Source organism: Narcine bancroftii, chromosome 2 (genome assembly GCF_036971445.1).
Source record: "Narcine bancroftii isolate sNarBan1 chromosome 2, sNarBan1.hap1, whole genome shotgun sequence".
NCBI classification, from domain to species: Eukaryota; Metazoa; Chordata; class Chondrichthyes; order Torpediniformes; family Narcinidae; genus Narcine; species Narcine bancroftii.
In genome coordinates, this window is record NC_091470.1 from 236,306,626 (window position 1) to 236,325,592 (window position 18,967).

General features: G+C 37.1%; 1 protein-coding gene across 4 annotated transcripts in view; it reads right to left on the reverse strand.

Annotated features, from left to right (window-relative positions):
* Window positions 1-362: 362 nt before the first annotated feature.
* The window catches only part of csmd3b (CUB and Sushi multiple domains 3b), a 927,060-nt gene continuing 908,455 nt past the window's right edge, over window positions 363-18,967 (reverse strand). For all 4 annotated transcript variants that reach the window (XM_069920534.1, XM_069920535.1, XM_069920537.1 and 1 more), the window contains 6 exons: window positions 14,835-14,993; window positions 12,455-12,564; window positions 11,340-11,427; window positions 4,267-4,402; window positions 2,911-3,064; window positions 363-802 (listed from right to left, as the gene is read on the reverse strand). In XM_069920534.1, the coding sequence (XP_069776635.1) occupies window positions 674-802; window positions 2,911-3,064; window positions 4,267-4,402; window positions 11,340-11,427; window positions 12,455-12,564; window positions 14,835-14,993 (776 nt within the window). In that variant the 3' untranslated portion in view covers window positions 363-673. The remainder of the gene's footprint in view (window positions 803-2,910; window positions 3,065-4,266; window positions 4,403-11,339; window positions 11,428-12,454; window positions 12,565-14,834; window positions 14,994-18,967) is intronic.

Genomic DNA, 18,967 nt, shown 5'->3' on the forward strand with positions numbered 1-18,967 from the left:
CACAGACCTCACTGGAGGTCATGATCGGTTTCTGGGGTGTGAAGCAAAAGTCAATCAGTGTTTGATTAAATCTTGTATTTCAAAAAATCAAGTAATTTGACACCTTAAGTTATCAAGGCTCACTTTTATTTTAGATTGTGCGCATTTCAAATCCTAAATATTTAGTATCCCCATATCAATGAGCATATGTAACACTGAAAGACAATCTCCATTGTTGGATAACTTCTCTCTTCGTGAATTCTTGATTACAAGACACATGCACTGATTTACCTGGTCGAACATAACAAAACTTTTCAACAGGTTTGATCTTGATGACTCATGAGAAGTTATTCAGCAAAGCAATGACTCAACATTATTCATGATACTGATTCTTGGAAAATTATTGATGGAGTTGCAGGAAAGTAAAGAACTTAGATTTATACAGCACCATATACATCCTGAGAATATTCCAAAGATGTTCATAGCTAATAAAACCTGATCACCATTATTCTGTGTCACAAAGTTCCACAAATTCTGAGATACACAGTAAGCTTCCACAAATAAAAAGCATGGCAACTAATTATTCTTTATATATTGACGGAGAGATAAACTTTGAACATGGTACCAGCAAAACTTATCTTTTATTCATTGAATTGTGCCATACATCAGCTAAACAGGCAGAAAGGCTCTTCATTTAAAGATTAATCCAAAATATGGCATCGTTGGCAATGAAGCAAACCTTCTGTTCTGCCCTGAAAAGGTGGACAGCTTCAGTTATAAAAACAGAAATTGTTGAAAAAACACTCAGCAGGCCAGACAGCAACTGTGGAATGAGAAACAGAGTTAATGATTCAGCTTAAAGGCCCTTTATCTGTTATAAGTAATCCAGAAAAGAACAATAAATTGCAAAGCTGACATCGACTTGCAGGAACAGCAAAATAGTCCACGTCAACAAAACTTACAAAAGCATTGAGCCATTTATTTTTTACAATGTATTGAAAATTTACATCATAGATTCATACATTTTACAAATTCTTTTTTTCATAAAAATATATTTCTTTACAAAAGAAATTTTTATGCATTTAATTATAATAAACATGATACAGAGGAGTAAGGAGGTTTTACATGAACTTTGTTCCAGGTACAATTCAATATTTGTTCTAATGTTGGTGAACATACTTATTGCAGTCATTCATGGGTACAAACCTGGGTGAGCAGGAACATGAAGCAATTTAAAGTAAACTAAATCCTTTTGATTTCTGTACAGCTTAAGATGCACTGTGGAATTCATACATTTGGATGTAATAAATTCTTGTGATTCAAGATTGTTGGATCTGAAAGCCTCATGCCTAATCTTGGATCAGGAAGTAAACCACTCACAGGACATTTTAGAAGCAACAACCTGGGCCACAATTAATTCTGACAGGCACAATAAAAACATTACAGTTACAACAACAGCAATAAATATCCCCAGTTAGTGACTGATCCTACTTGCAAAATTAAACAGATATTTTAGTTTGGATTGTACTTCTTTCATGCGATTGCTTCTCTATCACAGTTGGTAATCATCTTTCAACGCATTATGAGCTAAGCTTCAGTGATGAAAAGTGGAGACTTGTTGGTTCTGCAATGTTTCGTATGACATGGCTCTACCCCTTAAGGCAAATGTTGAGCAGGTGACCAACAGGAGTGTAGTCATGTGGAGTTAGGCTGCCATTATAACAGTAGAATAAACATCTGATACCAATATGAGCTCCCAGATAGATACATCACTATCATTCATGCAAGAGATACATTTCTTTTTTCTCATTGATAAACAGATTCTTAATTCATTATCATCTACTGTGCAGATGTGCAATGGAAAAAAAAAACAAATGCTTACAGCTAATTAAAGAATGGGAAAGATAAACAACATACCCTGGTAAAGTTAATATTTTTGCATTCTCTACCTTACAAAATTCCAGTCAGATTTAACCAAATATATTTGTTCAAACTACAACCCTCTCCATATCCATAATGCAAAATGTATGACATCCGTACCACAAATCACCTAATTTTGATAGGGTCTCGATGAATTGTTGTAAGCACATATATAAAACGATTACATTAGGTAATAAATAAAATGGCTTGATGAAATTAAAACACAATAGAATAATTAAATAATAATGAAGCATGCAACACATCGTGCATATGCATCTTTTGGAAATTATATAGTATAAATACTTCTCATTTATTCTGCGGCAAGAACTCAAGATTTTGTACTCAGCGTACCAATTTAAATCAAAAATGTGGAGGAAATTAAATAAATTAAGAGATTTTTCTCATCAATCAAAAAAGACTGATAGTATTTCATATAAATCTGTTTAGTGAGTACCACACTGGCTGCTTTATACTCAAGTATTCAAAATCAGTTTTGCAGTTGTACCTTATAAAGTTTTCTTTTTACACTTACACTAGAAAGCAAAACCTGTTATAATCTTACTATACAGTACTTCATGGTCTTTGTTACATATTCAGTGTCCCAATCTTCATGCCAAATCCTAGCCCCTTTCACTTGTAACATTGAAAACAGTTGTTCAATGCTCCTCACGTATCTGCAGTTTTCTTCTGAGAAAGTACTTAGGATGTTTTTTTTGAAAAAATTGTGGCTAAGCACTCTTAGAGTGCAGCTAAAGTCGCTGAAAAGCTCTCCAGTAACAGAACGAAGAGCATATCTGTTCCACTGGGTGAGCCATGAAAACGTGTTCCTTTTTTTCTCTAGTTCTTCAGATAAATCTGGTACATTAAATTCCTGAAAAGTGTGCTTTAAATAGCAGTGAACCAAATGTGCATTGTACATAAGTTGGTTAAGTTAAAATCTAGATGTCCCAAGGATGCAAAGCGCTAGATGTGTATCAGGCTATGTAATCAAATCAAGTTTTTGCCTTATACCATTGTACAGACTGTGTTGAGATTGGGATCAAATCGAACTGCCTTTCCTTCTGCTGATTTTGCATTTGTGTCATACATTGGATTTTCAAAAGCTGCTTGACCATTATTGTTTTCATGGACAGAGCAGCCAGTGTATTGGGTCTTGGGAGCAGTCCTGCAGAAAAAAAGGGAGAGAAATAACACCTTTTAATCTAACTCCATGGCACAATGTTATGGGAATCAGATTAAACAGCACAAATGAAACATTTAGCTATTGAGTCTAAATGTTACCTCTTGGTAGTACTTTGGATAATTCCCAAGTTCTGCAATATGCTTTAAAAATATGAACAATATCTTTTTCATATCCTAAATGCTTCAAGGCAATGGATTCTAGTTTAGATTATTAAGTTCATTCTTATTACCTCTTTTTTTTAAACCTTTTTTTAACCAATTATCCAAACAGTTAAAACTGTTTCATTGATACCTTTCTGCAGTGGCCTCAACAAAATTAAATTAAATACCACATTGACTTCATCGTTATTAGCCAGATATAAATTAACACACCTGATAAATTCAATAAAAGAAAATTTCCAGGGGATTGTAATGTTTGTAAGCAGTTTTGCTGCAATTTTGCCTTTCCTTGCAACTATCCAAGAGAATCATGTTTTGAGTTTAGCTGTATTGTGAATAATAAATCTTGTTTATCAAAATGATATAAGCACATTTTAATTTTTAAACAAATAGTGTATAATCATATTAACTTATTCATATTACATTTTTTTTAGGTAGATAATGGCAGAGAAGAGGTTTGAATGCAGCTCAGGGTATCACACAAGCCAACCTCCCCCTACTGACACCATCTTCTCCTTGGAAAAGCAGCCAACATATTGAAGGATACATCTGACTTGGTCATACTCCATTTCACCCCCCCCCCGTTGGGCAGATGATACATGTGTTTGAAAATATGCACCTCCAGTTTACTTCCTGCTGTTATTAACTCTTGATCAGACCTCCCATTAGTAAAAGATGATGCCTGCACCTTTCTCTTTAATACTATATCCTGCACTCCTGTTTTATTCCTTGTACATCCATTTTATTCTTTCACCATCTGCCGTACTGTGGATAGGTTGACTTGACTGATAATATTTAAAAATTATGCCACTCAACCTCGGTGTACATGACAACAAGCAATTCAATATAACTCAATTCAAAGTGAGAGTTCTGTCAACAGCTATCCTTCATGCACTGCACTCATTTCGAACGCTTATTAAAAAATAAACCTCCAAATGTCCTCCATCACATGCAATACAGATAATTATTTTAGGAAACATAATACCAATTGCTTCATAATTATAATAAACTGTTATCGATACCTACCTTTGTTTATAAAGATAAAATCCAAATCCTGCAAATATAAGAGCAAAAAAAGGCACAAGGATGGCAACAGCAACGGAGCTACTATTTGTACCATGTGGTTGATTGGGAGAATTTGAGCCATGACTTGAGTTCAGGCCTGCGGACAAAAATATATTCATCAGACCCAATAACGCAAACAAAAGCATGCAAATTCAAAACTACAAGTGCCTTTGCATCCCTGGGAGAAATTGGATTAATGTATAATCTGAATGGCATTTTATGTTCAGGTTTTCTTAAAAGGTCAACCATAACAATAATGGGTTTATTGTCATATACATTGTACAATGTGCACATGCACTGAACTGAACAAGCTGAATTTGTACTTAAAAAATACAATAGTAAATAAAATAAGTTGAATCAAAAAGAGACACTAAGTACAAATAGATAGATAAATATTTGGTTATCTCAGCACAAGAAGAAAGTGACTCAGCAATAGTGCAGACAGTCCTTTTATGGGTATCAGAGAAATCCATAATTGATGTACATTAATCAGGTTCAATAGCCTGAGACCTGTTCGAAAGAAACTGTTCTTGAACTGAAGTACTGATCTTCAGGCTTTTTCTGCTACCATCAGCAGCCTTCTGCGTTCCTGGGAATTTAAATGACCAAACCAGGCTGTGATGTAACCAGCCAGTATACATTCCACAATGGACCTGATAAGAGTATTTGATGACAGGTAAAATCTCCTGAGCTCCTTAGAAGGTAGATGCACTGGTATACCTTTTACATGGTAGCTTCAATGTGCTGGCTCCATGAAATATAGACTTGCAAGAACTTGAAGGTACTAACTCTCTCCACCTCTTTCAAATCCATGCAGACAGATGTGTGGTCCCTTGGCTTCTCCTGTCTAAAATTAACAATAAGCTACTTTGTCTTGGTGACAGTGAGAGCAAGAACTCTTTCTCTTACACCACTCAACCAGATTCTCGATCTCCATCCTGTGTTCTGACTATTTATTCCCTATTATTTGGTGTTGTCAGCAAATTTGTTGATTGAGTTGGTGCTACACAGCATGAGTGAACAGGGAATAGATTAGGGAACTAAACACACATGAGGACGTAATGTAGTCATTTATTTCCAAGCCAATGAGGAAGTCAAGATCCAGTTACAGAGAGATGATCCTAGATCTTTTGCATTACAAATAACTGCTGGAGGAAGTCAGCAGGTCTTGTACCATCCTTTGAAAGGAATAAGCAGTCAACATTTTGGACCTAAACCCTTCATCAGGTATGTTGACAATTGGAAGGTGTGGGGTGATGAGGGAAGGGAGGAGCACAGGCTAGCACGTGATAGGTGGATGCAAGTTGGAGGGGGAAGAAGGAAAAGGAACTGAGAGATGAAAGAGGAGGGGACAGGGGGCTGAGAAAGATGCTGTGTGACAGGAGCAAAGACAGGAATGGGGTGAAGAGCTGGAGGAAAGAAGAGTGAGGATTAGGGAAAGCATGAGAATGGGGGAAGGAGTTACAAGAATTTGGAGGTCGATATTTTTGCCATCTGGTTGTAGACGGCCGAGATGGAATATGTTGTGATTCTCTAATATTTGTGTGTACTCTACTTGGCGGTACATACTCTGGCCATGGACAGACATGTCAGTATGGCATTAGGGTGTGGTATGGAAGTGGTTGGCCACTGGGAAGTCCTTGCCGTTGCAGCAGACAGAGTGAAGGTGGTCACCTAAGTGATCTCCCAGTCTGCGTTCAGACACCCTGATGTGGAAGAGGCTGCTTTGGGAGCACCAAATATTGTAAATGGCCCTACGGATCCACAGGTGAAGTGTCAATTCACTTGTTTGTGGCCCCAATTGTTGGTAAGGGAGGATATGCAAGTGAAAGTGTAGCATTTCTTGTGGTTATAGGGGTGGGTGGGTGGCCCAGATCTTTTACTTGGTCATGCTTGCTGGCATGATGGTGTTGAAAACTGAGGTGTGTTCAAAGATCCACAGGCTGACATAGGGGTGCTTCTGTGGTCAAGACCTACCATTCTCGATGAGGATGTACGTTCCCCCTAGGGCTCACAGTACATTTAAGGAGGGGCCACAGACTGAAATCATAAATTATTTTTTATGTTTCCTATGTGGTCAATAGGAGTGAAGTATAGAATAAATCAACTAAACAGATGCATTAATATGGAGATAATACAATTAAGGGTCTTTCTAGTTTAGATTGATGTTGATTAATACATTAAATAGATTAGCACATTAATTCATTAAGCAAAAACTGAATGGTTAATGCTTATGCTGAGATGGTTGGAGATACCCAAGGACAGTGAGAGTCCCCAGGATAGGTGTTGCTCACAACAACAACCAAGCTGACATTCCACTAACCCTGATCAAGGGGCAACAGGAGTCCCCACGATATAGAGTTGCCTGATAAGTACAGCCTGGCTGATAAAGTTCCAACAAATTCTCTCTGGAATCCAGTGACTAAGAGTTAGGGGAACCAAAACTATAAAAAAAAGTACCTGAGGTGAGAGTGAATATGTCTCTGTGATTGATCCACAAAATAATACATGCATAATGCGCAGCTGGATGGTTATAGGGTAATGCTTGTCACATGGAGGAGAATGTTTTGTGATTGGCTAATGTCAGATTGCATTGGAAAATGTAAATCCATGGATTTGTATGTTCATGGAGCTCCTGGATCTTCTGAGGAGGAGACGGACTTCCAATAAGCTTGTGCATGAAATAAGGAGAATTGGCCGAAGAAAAGTTTGACTCCTTCATTCCTCAGGAGAGTAAATTACTGATTGGGACCTCACCCCAGAACCTGGTTGAATAATCAACACCAATCTTCCACAAATTGTATCACATGCAGGCAGCTGAGATTTAATTTAACTTGGGAATCTTGTTTGATGCAGACATGTGGGCCACTGGGCCTGTTCCTACACTATACTGTTTATATTTCTTTCTTTGGCTTGGCTTCGCGGATGAACATTTATGGAGGGGTAATGTCCACGTCAGCTGCAGGCTCGTTTGTGGCTGACAAGTCCGATGCGGGACAGGCAGACACAGTTGCAGCGGTTGCAAGGGAAAATTGGTGGGTTAGGGTTGGGTGTTGGGTTTTTCCTCCTTTGTCTTTTGTCAGTGAGTTGAGCTCTGCAGTCTTCTTCAAAGGAGGTTGCTGCCCGCAACACTGTGAGGCGCCAAGATGTATGGTTTGAGGCGATATCAGCCCACTGGCGGTGGTCAATGGGGCAGGCACCAAGAGATTTCTTTAGGCATTCCTTGTACCTCTTTGGTGCACCTCTGTCTCGGTGGCCAGTGGAGAGCTCGCCATATAACACGATCTTGGGAAGGCGATGGTCCTCCATTCTGGAGACGTGACCTATCCAGCGCAGTTGGATCTTCAGCAGCGTGGATTCGATGCGTGGCCTCTACCATCTCGAGTACTTTGATGTTGGAGATGAAGTCGTTCCAATGAATGTTGAGGATGGAGTGGAGACAACGCTGGTGGAAGCGTTCTAGGAGCCGTAGGTGATGCCGGTAGGGGACCCATGATTCGGAGTCGAACAGGAGTGTGGGTATGACAAAGGACTCTACATCACCTTTGTTGACCTCACCAAAGCCTTCGACACCGTGAGTAGGAAAGGGCTTTGGCAAATACTAGAGCGCCTCGGATGCCCCCCAAAATTCCTCAACATGGTTATCCAACTGCACGAAAACCAACAAGGTCGGGTCAGATACAGCAATGAGCTCTCTGAACCCTTCTCCATTAACAATGGCGTGAAGCAAGGCTGTGTTCTCGCACCAACCCTCTTTTCAATCTTCTTCAGCATGATGCTGAAACAAGCCATGAAAGACCTCAACAATGAAGACGCTGTTTACATCCGGTACCGCACGGATGGCAGTCTCTTCAATCTGAGGCACCTGAAAGCTCACACCAAGACACAAGAGCAACTTGTCCGTGAACTACTCTTTGCAGGCGATGCCACTTTAGTTGCCCATTCAGAGCCAGCTCTTCAGCGCTTGACGTCCTGTTTTGCGGAAACTGCCAAAATGTTTGGCCTGGAAGTCAGCCTGAAGAAAACTGAGGTCCTCCATCAGCCAGCTCCCCACCATGACTACCAGCCCCCCCATATCTCCATCGGGCACACAAAACTCAAAACGGTCAACCAGTTTACCTATCTCGGCCGCACCATTTCATAGGATGCAAGGATCGACCATGCGATAGACAACAGACTCGCCAAGGCAAATAGTGCCTTTGGAAGACTACACAAAAGAGTCTGGAAAAACAACCAACTGAAAAACCTCACAAAGGTACTGTTTATACTGTTCTATGTTCTGTATTGACAAGACAATAAAAGTGTTTTCAACAAATATGGTGTCCAAACATAATGATAACATTGTATAGCACCTTTTTCATGCTGCTATTTGCTGACCACCATTGTATAAGGTTCCATATTTTCCTTTACTATTAAATATCAGTTAAAAAGTAGTCAAAGTGGAAAATCAACTGAATTTCAACATATTTCCCAACAGAGGAGGGTTTCAATAAAGTCAATTGTTTGAAATATACACATTAGCAGGACTGCCTGGCAGTATTGAAAGTAAATTAAATGTTAGGTTTTCACAATAAGGGCATTATGATCCGTACTGCACAGTTTCATTGTGGAGTTTATAATGTGGATTTATGTTTATGCATCTATCTTTTAAGGCTGGTTAGGTCTGTTGCCTGCAGATATCCTAGGGCCAACTATGAGGTCATTCCCAAGGGTGTGGGAAGTTTGCAGAATGCTGCAGGCAAGTTTCAGCCTTCTGCAAACTTTGCCTCGCACCTACATTATAACTGAATTCATTCTGAACTTATTTCAGCTCTTATATTTTAATTCATGCAGGAGTATTTCTAACCATTTTGATCAGTGCTCCAGTGATTTCAGTTGGAATAGTAATCATATTCTGCCTTTGACTTAAAAAAAACAGCTGTCTCTGCAAACAGATGTGTTTAGCATTGGTTTCTTGCTTGATTCTGTTTGTTGTAGAATTGATGTTGCTGACAGCTTCACCAAACTACCATAACATTTTGAGAACAACGAGTGGGAACATTTGCAAACTCACTTGGCAAAATGGATGAAACAAGTTGTCCAACTGCTTATCCTTTTGAATTCTAAGATATTGGAACAGAATGTAGAAGACACCATCTGCTTCAAATTAGTTAATTGGGCACTGTTGTTACGAGAAACTGAAAATGTGAAATTGTGACATTATACACATGGCTGATATTCTACATTTGGGTGAATTGGGGGAAAAAAGCTGCAAACCACTCAAAATATCGTCGATAGCTTCAATTCAAGCAAATTTTACTTCTTAACCCTTGGCTTACACCATGCAGATGAACAGTACAGTCAGTCAATCACTTGCATGGTTTCAAGTCAAGGATTCCATTTCATTCTTCACCTAATTAGCCACCTGAATTTTGCATGTTTAAAACATGCTTGGAAATTATTTTTCCTCTCTTTTTTTGATGTCTTTGCATTGTGTGAACGCAAAATCAGATCCCAGCAAGACTAAATGTGAAAAGATTTTCTATACAATAAAATGCTTGGTATCTATAATTCAAGCAGCCAGCAGCTTTAAGCAACCGACAAAAGAAAAACAACCAAAGAATATGAATTTTTTAAAATTAAAATAAATGAGGATAAAATCATAGGTTAAATACACAAGTTTAAAATTGTAAAAGTAATTATTCTCTGATGTAACACATAAACCTTTGGTAAAGATGGTAGCAAATATTCAGCCAGCAGAGGGCCATGTTCATGCTTTGCTTGTAGCAGGTGGTTGAATAAAGTGTCTAAAGCAGCAGTGGCGATGAAGAGCTAGTTGATACCCCTCACCATTTGGTTGACTCTCTTAAACTGTTTCCTTATCCCTACTTAGTATGAATCGCCCCAGTCAAAGGCTTTATCTGTAAACTTGAGGGAGGAGGGAGATTAATTATGTATAATATAATTGTTCATCATTTGGGTGGATTCATGGAGGGGGAGGAACCTGCAGATACAGCGATGTTTAAATATTTTCAAAGAATGTGAGTGAAATAAAGTGAAACCATTTACATATTCATGAAAGTTAAGTTTGTTCAATGTAAGTACAGTATAGCATTTTTGTTTTTTAAGCCGTTTATTCTTAATGTCTCAGGAATTGTAAGAGTAGGTCTCAAGCACTTGGAAAATACACTTATCCAGCATCAACCCATCTTCAAAGGATACCAGGAGGTTTTACTGGTTTACAGTCAGAATCATGTTAAAATTGCACCTCTATGATTTATCACAGGGCCAAACTCAAACAAACATAGCTTCTGACATTTTAAAGCAAATCTGAAAAGCATGTCATCTTTTGTGGCACACCCCACTTGGCAGCCAGCCAGCAGTAACAGAAGCTATCACTTCCATGGAGGATTCCTTGGAGATGGTAATGCTTCCTTGCTTGCTGCCTTTGTCCTCTGGTGGTGGAGGCAATAGACTTGGATTTGTAACAGCGGTGCATTTTGTAGATGTCGCACACTACAATCATAGCACAGCGGGTGTTGAGGTAATGATTGTTTAGATGGGATGTCATTGAAGGTTGGATAGATTTTTATCAATGCAGAAGGATGTTTGGACATCAATATCCTTACCAGAAACACAAATGCAGCAGAAATTATTGAGTATTCATAGATGGTATGAATATGGTAACTAAAATGCTATGGGGAAAACACATCATCTGTTCATATCTGAATTTATAGCGTAAGCAAATGTATTATTTAATGCATAACTTTGGAGTGATGCAATGCAAAAAGTTCTCCAACACCAGTGGTAAGGTATGGGAAGAATCCATCCCATGTTGTGGGAAATCACTAAGCAGTGATCCAAATCAGAGAAGAAAAATTGATGTTGATCTAGTGAGTTATTCCTTATATTCTTCCTTTTCCCACTGGTGATAAAATCTGTTAGCACTGTCTCTGTTGTCTGCAGACACTCACTCACTCAATATCTGGATTATAAACAGCTGTAAAGGAGAATACATCCGATTTGTGATTCTTTTCTAAATTACAGCATTTTACCTAATCTCTGCACTCCAAATTGTCCATAATCTTCACCTTGTATAAATCCTTGAAAGACATATGTGGCACCATCAGGTTCGGCAGATACCTGATTTTTAAAAAAAGAGAAACTTTTTCATGAACAATGATTAATACTGATGATGGAAGGCTTTTAAAATCTTTACTACAGCAGAGCGATAAAAAAAATCCTGAGGAAAAAATGTACTTAGATAAATCATCTCATCTTTAGCTGTGTTTTTATGGTTACTATTTCAAGGCCATACTTTAACTGATTGACATTGCATGAATAATACAAAAATACGTAATGTCAACGGTAATGGATCGTAAAGAACCTCCTCCCACCTGAACTGAAAAATTAGCAGTTTTGTTTTCTCAAGATACAGTTATGGAAATATTTCAGTCTTTTCTGACTCCTGCACTCATACTGTAAACCCACATGCATGTAATGTGTGTATCATTTTAACATTACAAAATGAAATTATCCTGATGGTCTTCATGTTCTTAATTACTTCCTTATGATTCATAAAATAGATAGCAGATTGTGCTGAACAATGGCTGAAAAATACTTGAACGTAGGAAGCTCTGTAAGGACCTGGAGTCAAGTCTGCAAACAGGAAATGGCAAGCTTGACTGGTTTCTTTCTTTTTTTTATTGCATGATCTCTGATATCCATTATTAATCTTGGAAAGCCTTTGCAATTTAGCCAATTAGAATAAATACCAGCAGTTATTAAATAAAGTGGTAGGAAGCCTAATAGGATTTTATTGGAAATAGAATTGTCTCAAATAGTGCTCACAATGGTAAATGTTTGCTTAAGCAAATGTATACCTTGTATCTCACACCAGAGGTGTCTCTGCAATGGTTTAAAGTGAGTATCAGCAAAAATCAATTAAACCTCTACAAGTTTTAATTTCAATTTATCAAGCTCAAAATATTTATCTTATTATTGATAAAATGATAATTGAAGTAAGAAATGTAAAATAAGCAGTAAATATCTATCAATTGCTTTGGACAAAGACAAACGTTGCTTCAATATCTGAAACAAAAAAAAATGATAGGCAATGATCTAATCCAGAATACAAAATCCAGTGCCCAGGCATGAGGATCACACTTACATAACCATCCATGGCCCATTTATCTTTGATGTTACTGGCCCAAGTTTGGTCAGGTGTTATCATATGGTACATTAGAAGCATAAGACGTGCTTCTTGACTTTTATAAACACCTAAAAGGATGAACAGATATGAAGAATGATATGTCAAAATGATGCTTTGTCAACTTTCACTTGAAAGACTTTAACAAAACAGCAGATCATATTGATTACTTACATTTAGCAGTAACATTGTATTAGGGCAAGTGACAAAGAGCATGAGAACTGACCATTAAAAAAAAAATCAGTGTGATAATGGGAAATGGAAAAAGTTATTTACCTAATATTAGAAATTCAGTATTAATTCTGAAGGTCACAAAGATACGGTTTCATTATTTTAGGTCTCCCGAGGCCAGTGAGAGGGTCGCAGACCAACAGATGGGAATGGGGGGAGGTTGGAGAATTAAAGTGGTGCACGTCAGTAAGTTCAACTGTGGACTGAGAGCAGGTGCCACCCAAAGAGATCACCTAATCTGCGTTTGATTTCTCCAGTGAAGAGGAACCATAATGCAATAAACTAGACAGGAAGCAGTGCATGCGAATCACTGCTTCAGCTGGAATGACAGCTCAAGTCCCCAGATGATAAAATAGAGAAATGGCATTTCTGAGCTTGAATCAAGGTGGCTCAAAATTTAGGTAATCAGTTGTGAGCTTAATGAAATGGGTGATATATGTAATTTTAGTTCAATACAAGAAAGTAGAAATAGCAGAAATAGGCCACCCTCAAACTTGTCCTGTCATTCAATATAACCCTAGGTGATCTGTCCTCAGTCTCATCTCTTCTTCTTTGTCAGTGCCACAAAACCCTCAGTTCTCTGATGGATCAAACATTTATCTAACCCCTCTTTAAATACTTCCAGCAATTGAATCTAAAGACCATTCAGAATGCGGTATCCAGCTAAAGTCAAACTATAAGTGTGCCTGCGCAATTGCCATTTTACATTAGTTCGGCATTCACATTGCTATCGTACTGAATTGTTTTTTTTAAATTTAGGATAGCAACAAAACATATAGGTAATTTGTTATTTCATAGATTAGTTATTTCATAGATTAATAGTTCATACATTTTAAACAGATCAATTTTGTTTCTAAGATCTTAGATAAAAATTGGAAAGTGAATTGGTATTTGCAGCCAGTTCGACTAATTATTGTGTTTAAGAAAAGGATAATCTGTAATTAATAGAAATGGAATCACAAGACTTTTGTCTTTCAAACCTAATATAATTAATGTCAGGTGTAATTAAAATCTTGTTTTGGGAAATGCAGAAGTGCTTTATTTAATATTCAGAAGAATTGACAAATACAAATTGTAACAGCAATATTTGATTATTCTGAGGAAGACTTGAACCTGACATGAAATTGATGAAAAATATGAATGAATAAAAGATATTTCACATTTTATAAAAATATGTGGAATGTGTATAATCATGCATATGCCGGTGTTATGTCTGAAATGCAAAACTAATCAAGAAATGTTTGGAATTAGAAGCATACCGTACAATTTTACACAATTATAAATAAAGCAAACAATATTGGGTGCATCTGGACAACAATGGAATGTGAATCAGAATAGATTATGCAAACTCTATTTTGATAATTTATAAGTGCTATTTGAGTGACATTACAACTCAAAAAATTCAAACTCCCATTGAAAAGGTACCTGGATGACCATATGATGAGCCATTATCCACAAGTCTATGGAGCAAGATTGAGGAAGTGAGAGTGACCTGACTAGCTGAGATTTCGAACAACTTGATACAATGGACAAAATGGCTTGTTACTATGCCATACAGTTTTGATTCTATAAGATATCGATGCTTCAGAAAAATTAAAAGAAGAATGAGAGACATTGATATAATTATTTTAAAAATTTAGATAGATGCTGAATATGTGGAAGAGGCAGTAAAGCAGGAGAAGGCTTCGTTTTGGTATAGAGGCAAAGGCTTAATTGAGGCAAATGTTCTCTGTGGTACATTATGAGAGATTGGAGACCATTGGGGAAAAACTCCTGCATAGACAGTTAGCTCTTCACATGTTTATCAAGCTACAGAAAATATCTGAAACACACATGATGGCTCAGCAAGTTTATCTAAGTGAGCAGTTGGGCATACAAATGAGGACAATTACAGATTTGAACCCATATCTGTGTGAATTAACCGACTGAAGAGAGTGCACTCAGTAGGGCTCAACGTATTCAAGGTGGGACTTGAAATCAGTCACCTTGTTCAGTTTAGATCATGCTTCAAAAGCAACTACCTGGAAGAGAGATTGTCAGTGGCAGTAAAGCAGCTTTGCAAACTTTATGGAATTAACCAGGTTGGCTTGTAGGAAGATTACTGTCATACCTGAAAGCTGCAGCTCCATTTGACTGTTTGTGAGAGTGGCATTGACTCTGCCCGTTGACGTGTTATAATTCGTGACTGTTAATGTCATTGGCTGCTTCTTTCCTTTGTAGTTGAAAGATCCCTTCCAAATATAACGTGGAGCAAACACATCATCTGGAACTGAAAATTACAAATAGCAGAGTGATGAATTAGAAAATGTAAAATTACAAACATTCTAAATTCTAACAAAGAATAAACAACTTGGCCAACAAAGAACATAAGATTCTGAACAGGAATTAAAGGTTTGAATACAAGTACTATCATTTATTTTATGCTTGCAAGACCAAATAAATACAATTCTTTTTTTCAAATTTTATTTAAAAGATTTTTTTAAAAACAAAATACAATCAAATAACAGCAAGAATTTTTTAGATACGTAAAGGAAAACCCTCCCCACCTTCCCAGCCCTTCAGCCAGCTCCCTTAAGGGGAGTCAAATAGAAAAACAAAACAGAATATAGAGAATATTTCAAAGTATTTTCAAATTCATATATTCCAAATAAGAAGGCCACATATCAATAAAGAAGGAATAATTATCATGCAAGTTACATGTAATCTTTTTCCAACGGAATACAAGCTCTTAATTCATTATGCCAACATACTATATTAATCTCCACATTATCTTTCCAGGTACAATTTACACATTTTTGTGCTACAGATAACGCTAAACATACAAATGCAATTTGAAATTTATCCAACCCCAATCCCTTCAAAGAAACCAAATAGACCAAAAAATAAAATCAATGGGTCTAATGGTAATTTAATCTTAAATAATTTTGATTCCTTCACAAAATGTTTGGACTTTAACACAAGACCAAACAGCATGTAAAAACGTTCCAGTACATGGTCCACATCAAAAACAAGAATCCGAATTACTAAACCCATATTTTTCAATTTCTCTGGAGTCAAATACAACTGATGTAAAAAATTATAATTAACCATTCCATATCTTACATTCGTCAATTTAGTTACACTATCGTAACACCTAACCTCCCAATTGTCTTCAGGAAAAATATAAATCACTTTCCCATTTAAGCCTAGATTTCTCCCATTCCTGTTTATCCATACTATCTTGTAACAATTGATACATATCCAAAATATAACCTTTCTTTGGTATAGAGGAAATCAAAGACTCAAATTTCATCAACATAGGTAAATTCATCTCTTTACCATAATTATCTTTTATCAAAGCTCTGAGTTGATACTACACAAATAATGAATTTACAGAAATATCAAATTTCTTCCTCAATCGATTGTCCTTCTTTAAAGCAATCCTGAACTATCTTTATACCCTTAGAATTCCATCTCTTTAAATGATTATTAAACATTGAAAAGGGAATAAGGTGATTATGCTATAACAGAGTTTGAATTGATAGTTTACCCTTCAACCCTAAAACCATATTTCTTTTACCCCATATCCTTCACAAGTGTTTTAATACTGGCATATTACATTCCCGCAATACATTCATATTCCATTTAAATATGAACTGATGTATCTCAACTTCAGAAATACAAGCCATTTCCACCTTCGCCCAACTCGGAGGTTGGTCCATATCAATCTACAAACATATTTCAACTGAGCTGCTTCATAATAATTTTGAAAATGAGGCAATTGAAGACCACCCAATGCATATTTCCAAGATGGCGTAGAGGGAAGACATGAATACCCGATTTTAAAACTTGTAAAAGTGGTTAAAATTAGTATTTACAGCCTTTGGAATAGTGGAGGATTGAAATGGCTACAAACGTGAAGAAATCAAAAGCTCAATTGCAAAATAAATTACCTTATAAAAGTGTTGAAGAATTGAGGCCTACCTACCAAGTTGGAGTCATCGATTGGAGTTTCCAAGCCTCAGAGGACTCCTGCTCAATTAAATATTACACCGGCGCCGATCGCACATTCGCAAGATGGCGCCTGTTCAGTGACGAGCTCGGCCAGCCCTGACTCACGCGTCCATGTACCCAGGTGCACAGGTGGATTGACCAAGCAAGAACAGACTTGTGAGCCTGCAGTATTGCCTGGTGGTCCATGGGTGCGCAGTATAGTGTCGGAAGACGCACCTGCACAGTCAGCGACTTTGCCGGGCATGCGCAGTGCATCGTGGGTCTGTGAGTTATTGGAAAGGGAGTGGGCTGTGGGGGAGCCCGAAAGATGGCGGGCTGATAAGGCCGGTACGCTGTCGACACGTGTCCAGACCCGCAGCCGCACTGGAAGAGGAGCCACTGAGTTAGGGGAGGAAGAAAGCTCAATGTTACTGGAATTAACACAGAAAGAAATGGGGACTGAGACCAGAGAAGGTAGGCCTCAAGGCGAAAACTGGGTTCTGTGTTTACAATATTGGAAGAGATTGCTCATCAAATGGAAAACATGTCAATGCAGATGTCTACTCAAATAAACCAAGGATTTATGAAAGTGAAAACTACAATGAATAATATGTGTGAAGAGATGACTTCTACGAAGAAAGATATGACTGTAGTTAAAAGTGATGTTAGTAGATGTATCAAAATAGTAGATACTGTACAGGATAATTTTTTTTAAATGAAGCTTTTTTCAATGTAAGAATCAAGTAGAGCGTAATAGAGAAAAAATAGAAAAAGTGGAGGACTCTTATGTGGACTGGGGGATTCAGAAGAAGGAAGTATTGAAGAAGATTGATTAATTAGAGAATCAAGGTCGAAGAAATAATGCAAAAATAGTAGGTCTTCCAGAAGATATGGAAGGTTCAAATCCGGTAATTTTTTTTAAGAAATGGATTCCTGAGCTACTGGGCAAGGAATTTTTTCCCGATGGTCTAGAGTTGGATCAAGCGCATAGAGCATTGAGGAAAAAATGACTTCCAGGTCAACCACCAAGGGCAGTTTTGATTCGTTGTTTGAAATAACAAGGTAGAAAAATGATAAAATGGTGGTTTCAAATTACAGAGTGTTTTTCTATGCAGATTTGAGTCAAGAAATTATTAGAAGGTGTTGAGAATTTAATTCAGCTAAAGAAGTGTTGTGGCGAAAAAGTTACAAATTTGCCTTTCGTTACCTGGCTGTATTTAAAGTTTTTTATGGAAATTTTCAGTCTCAATTTTTTTGAAAATGATCATGATGCATTAATTTTGCTAATTCGTTGCCAGATTTGCGAGGAACTGGTCAGTCGCCATTAATGTCACCTAAAAGGAGGGTAAATGGAAATGAGAATGGAAAGAATGGGAAGCACGGAAAGAATGTTGAAATGACGCAAGGTCTTCTTGACATTGAAGACCCGGAACAATAATTGGGATTGGAATCACTGGGTTGAATATGTCTGAATAATTACTTTGTGAAAGTCTGATTGGGGGGGGATGGATGACACTGTGACCAGATAGTCATCTGCCACTAGTGGGTTTTACCACATCCAGATTTTTAGGGAGTTACTACTTTTTAATAGTTTACTGAGGAGAAGTTAATTTATGTTTTTTTCTTCTGTGGTATTTTTATATAGGGGAGGGTTTATAATATTTAGTAATAATTTATAGTAGAATTTTTATTGAAATGTCTAATTTGAACTTTGAAACTTTTAATAACTAGAGATTGAATAATCCTATTAAGTATAAATGGGTGTTGGCTTATATTAAAAAAATGAAAGTCGATATTGCTTTTTTGCAAGAGACACATTTGACTGAAAAAGAACATATGAAATCGAAGAGAGATTGGGTTGGTCATGTATTTTCTTCTTTTTTAAATTCCAAGGCGAGAGGTGTAGTGATCTTAATTCATAAGAAATTACCGTTTGAATTAGAATCCTTTGAAGGTAATGCAGGGAGGGTTTTGAGGTTAAACTGTAAAAATTTTTTCTGAATCATGGACTTTGTTAAATATTTACACACCTAATGTGGATGATGAAAGGTTTTTTTTGGAGGCTTTTTTCTTGTTAAATCAGGCCAAGAAAAATATTTTGGTTGGGGGAGATTTTAACTGTGTATTAGATCCTTTGATGGCAGGTCTCCGAAAAGTATAAGGAAATCAAAGACGGCAATACAAATAGGGGCCTTGATGAAAGATTTGAATTTAATTGATATTTGGAGGAGAGTAAATTCTACAGAGAAAAATTTCTCCTTTCATTCATTT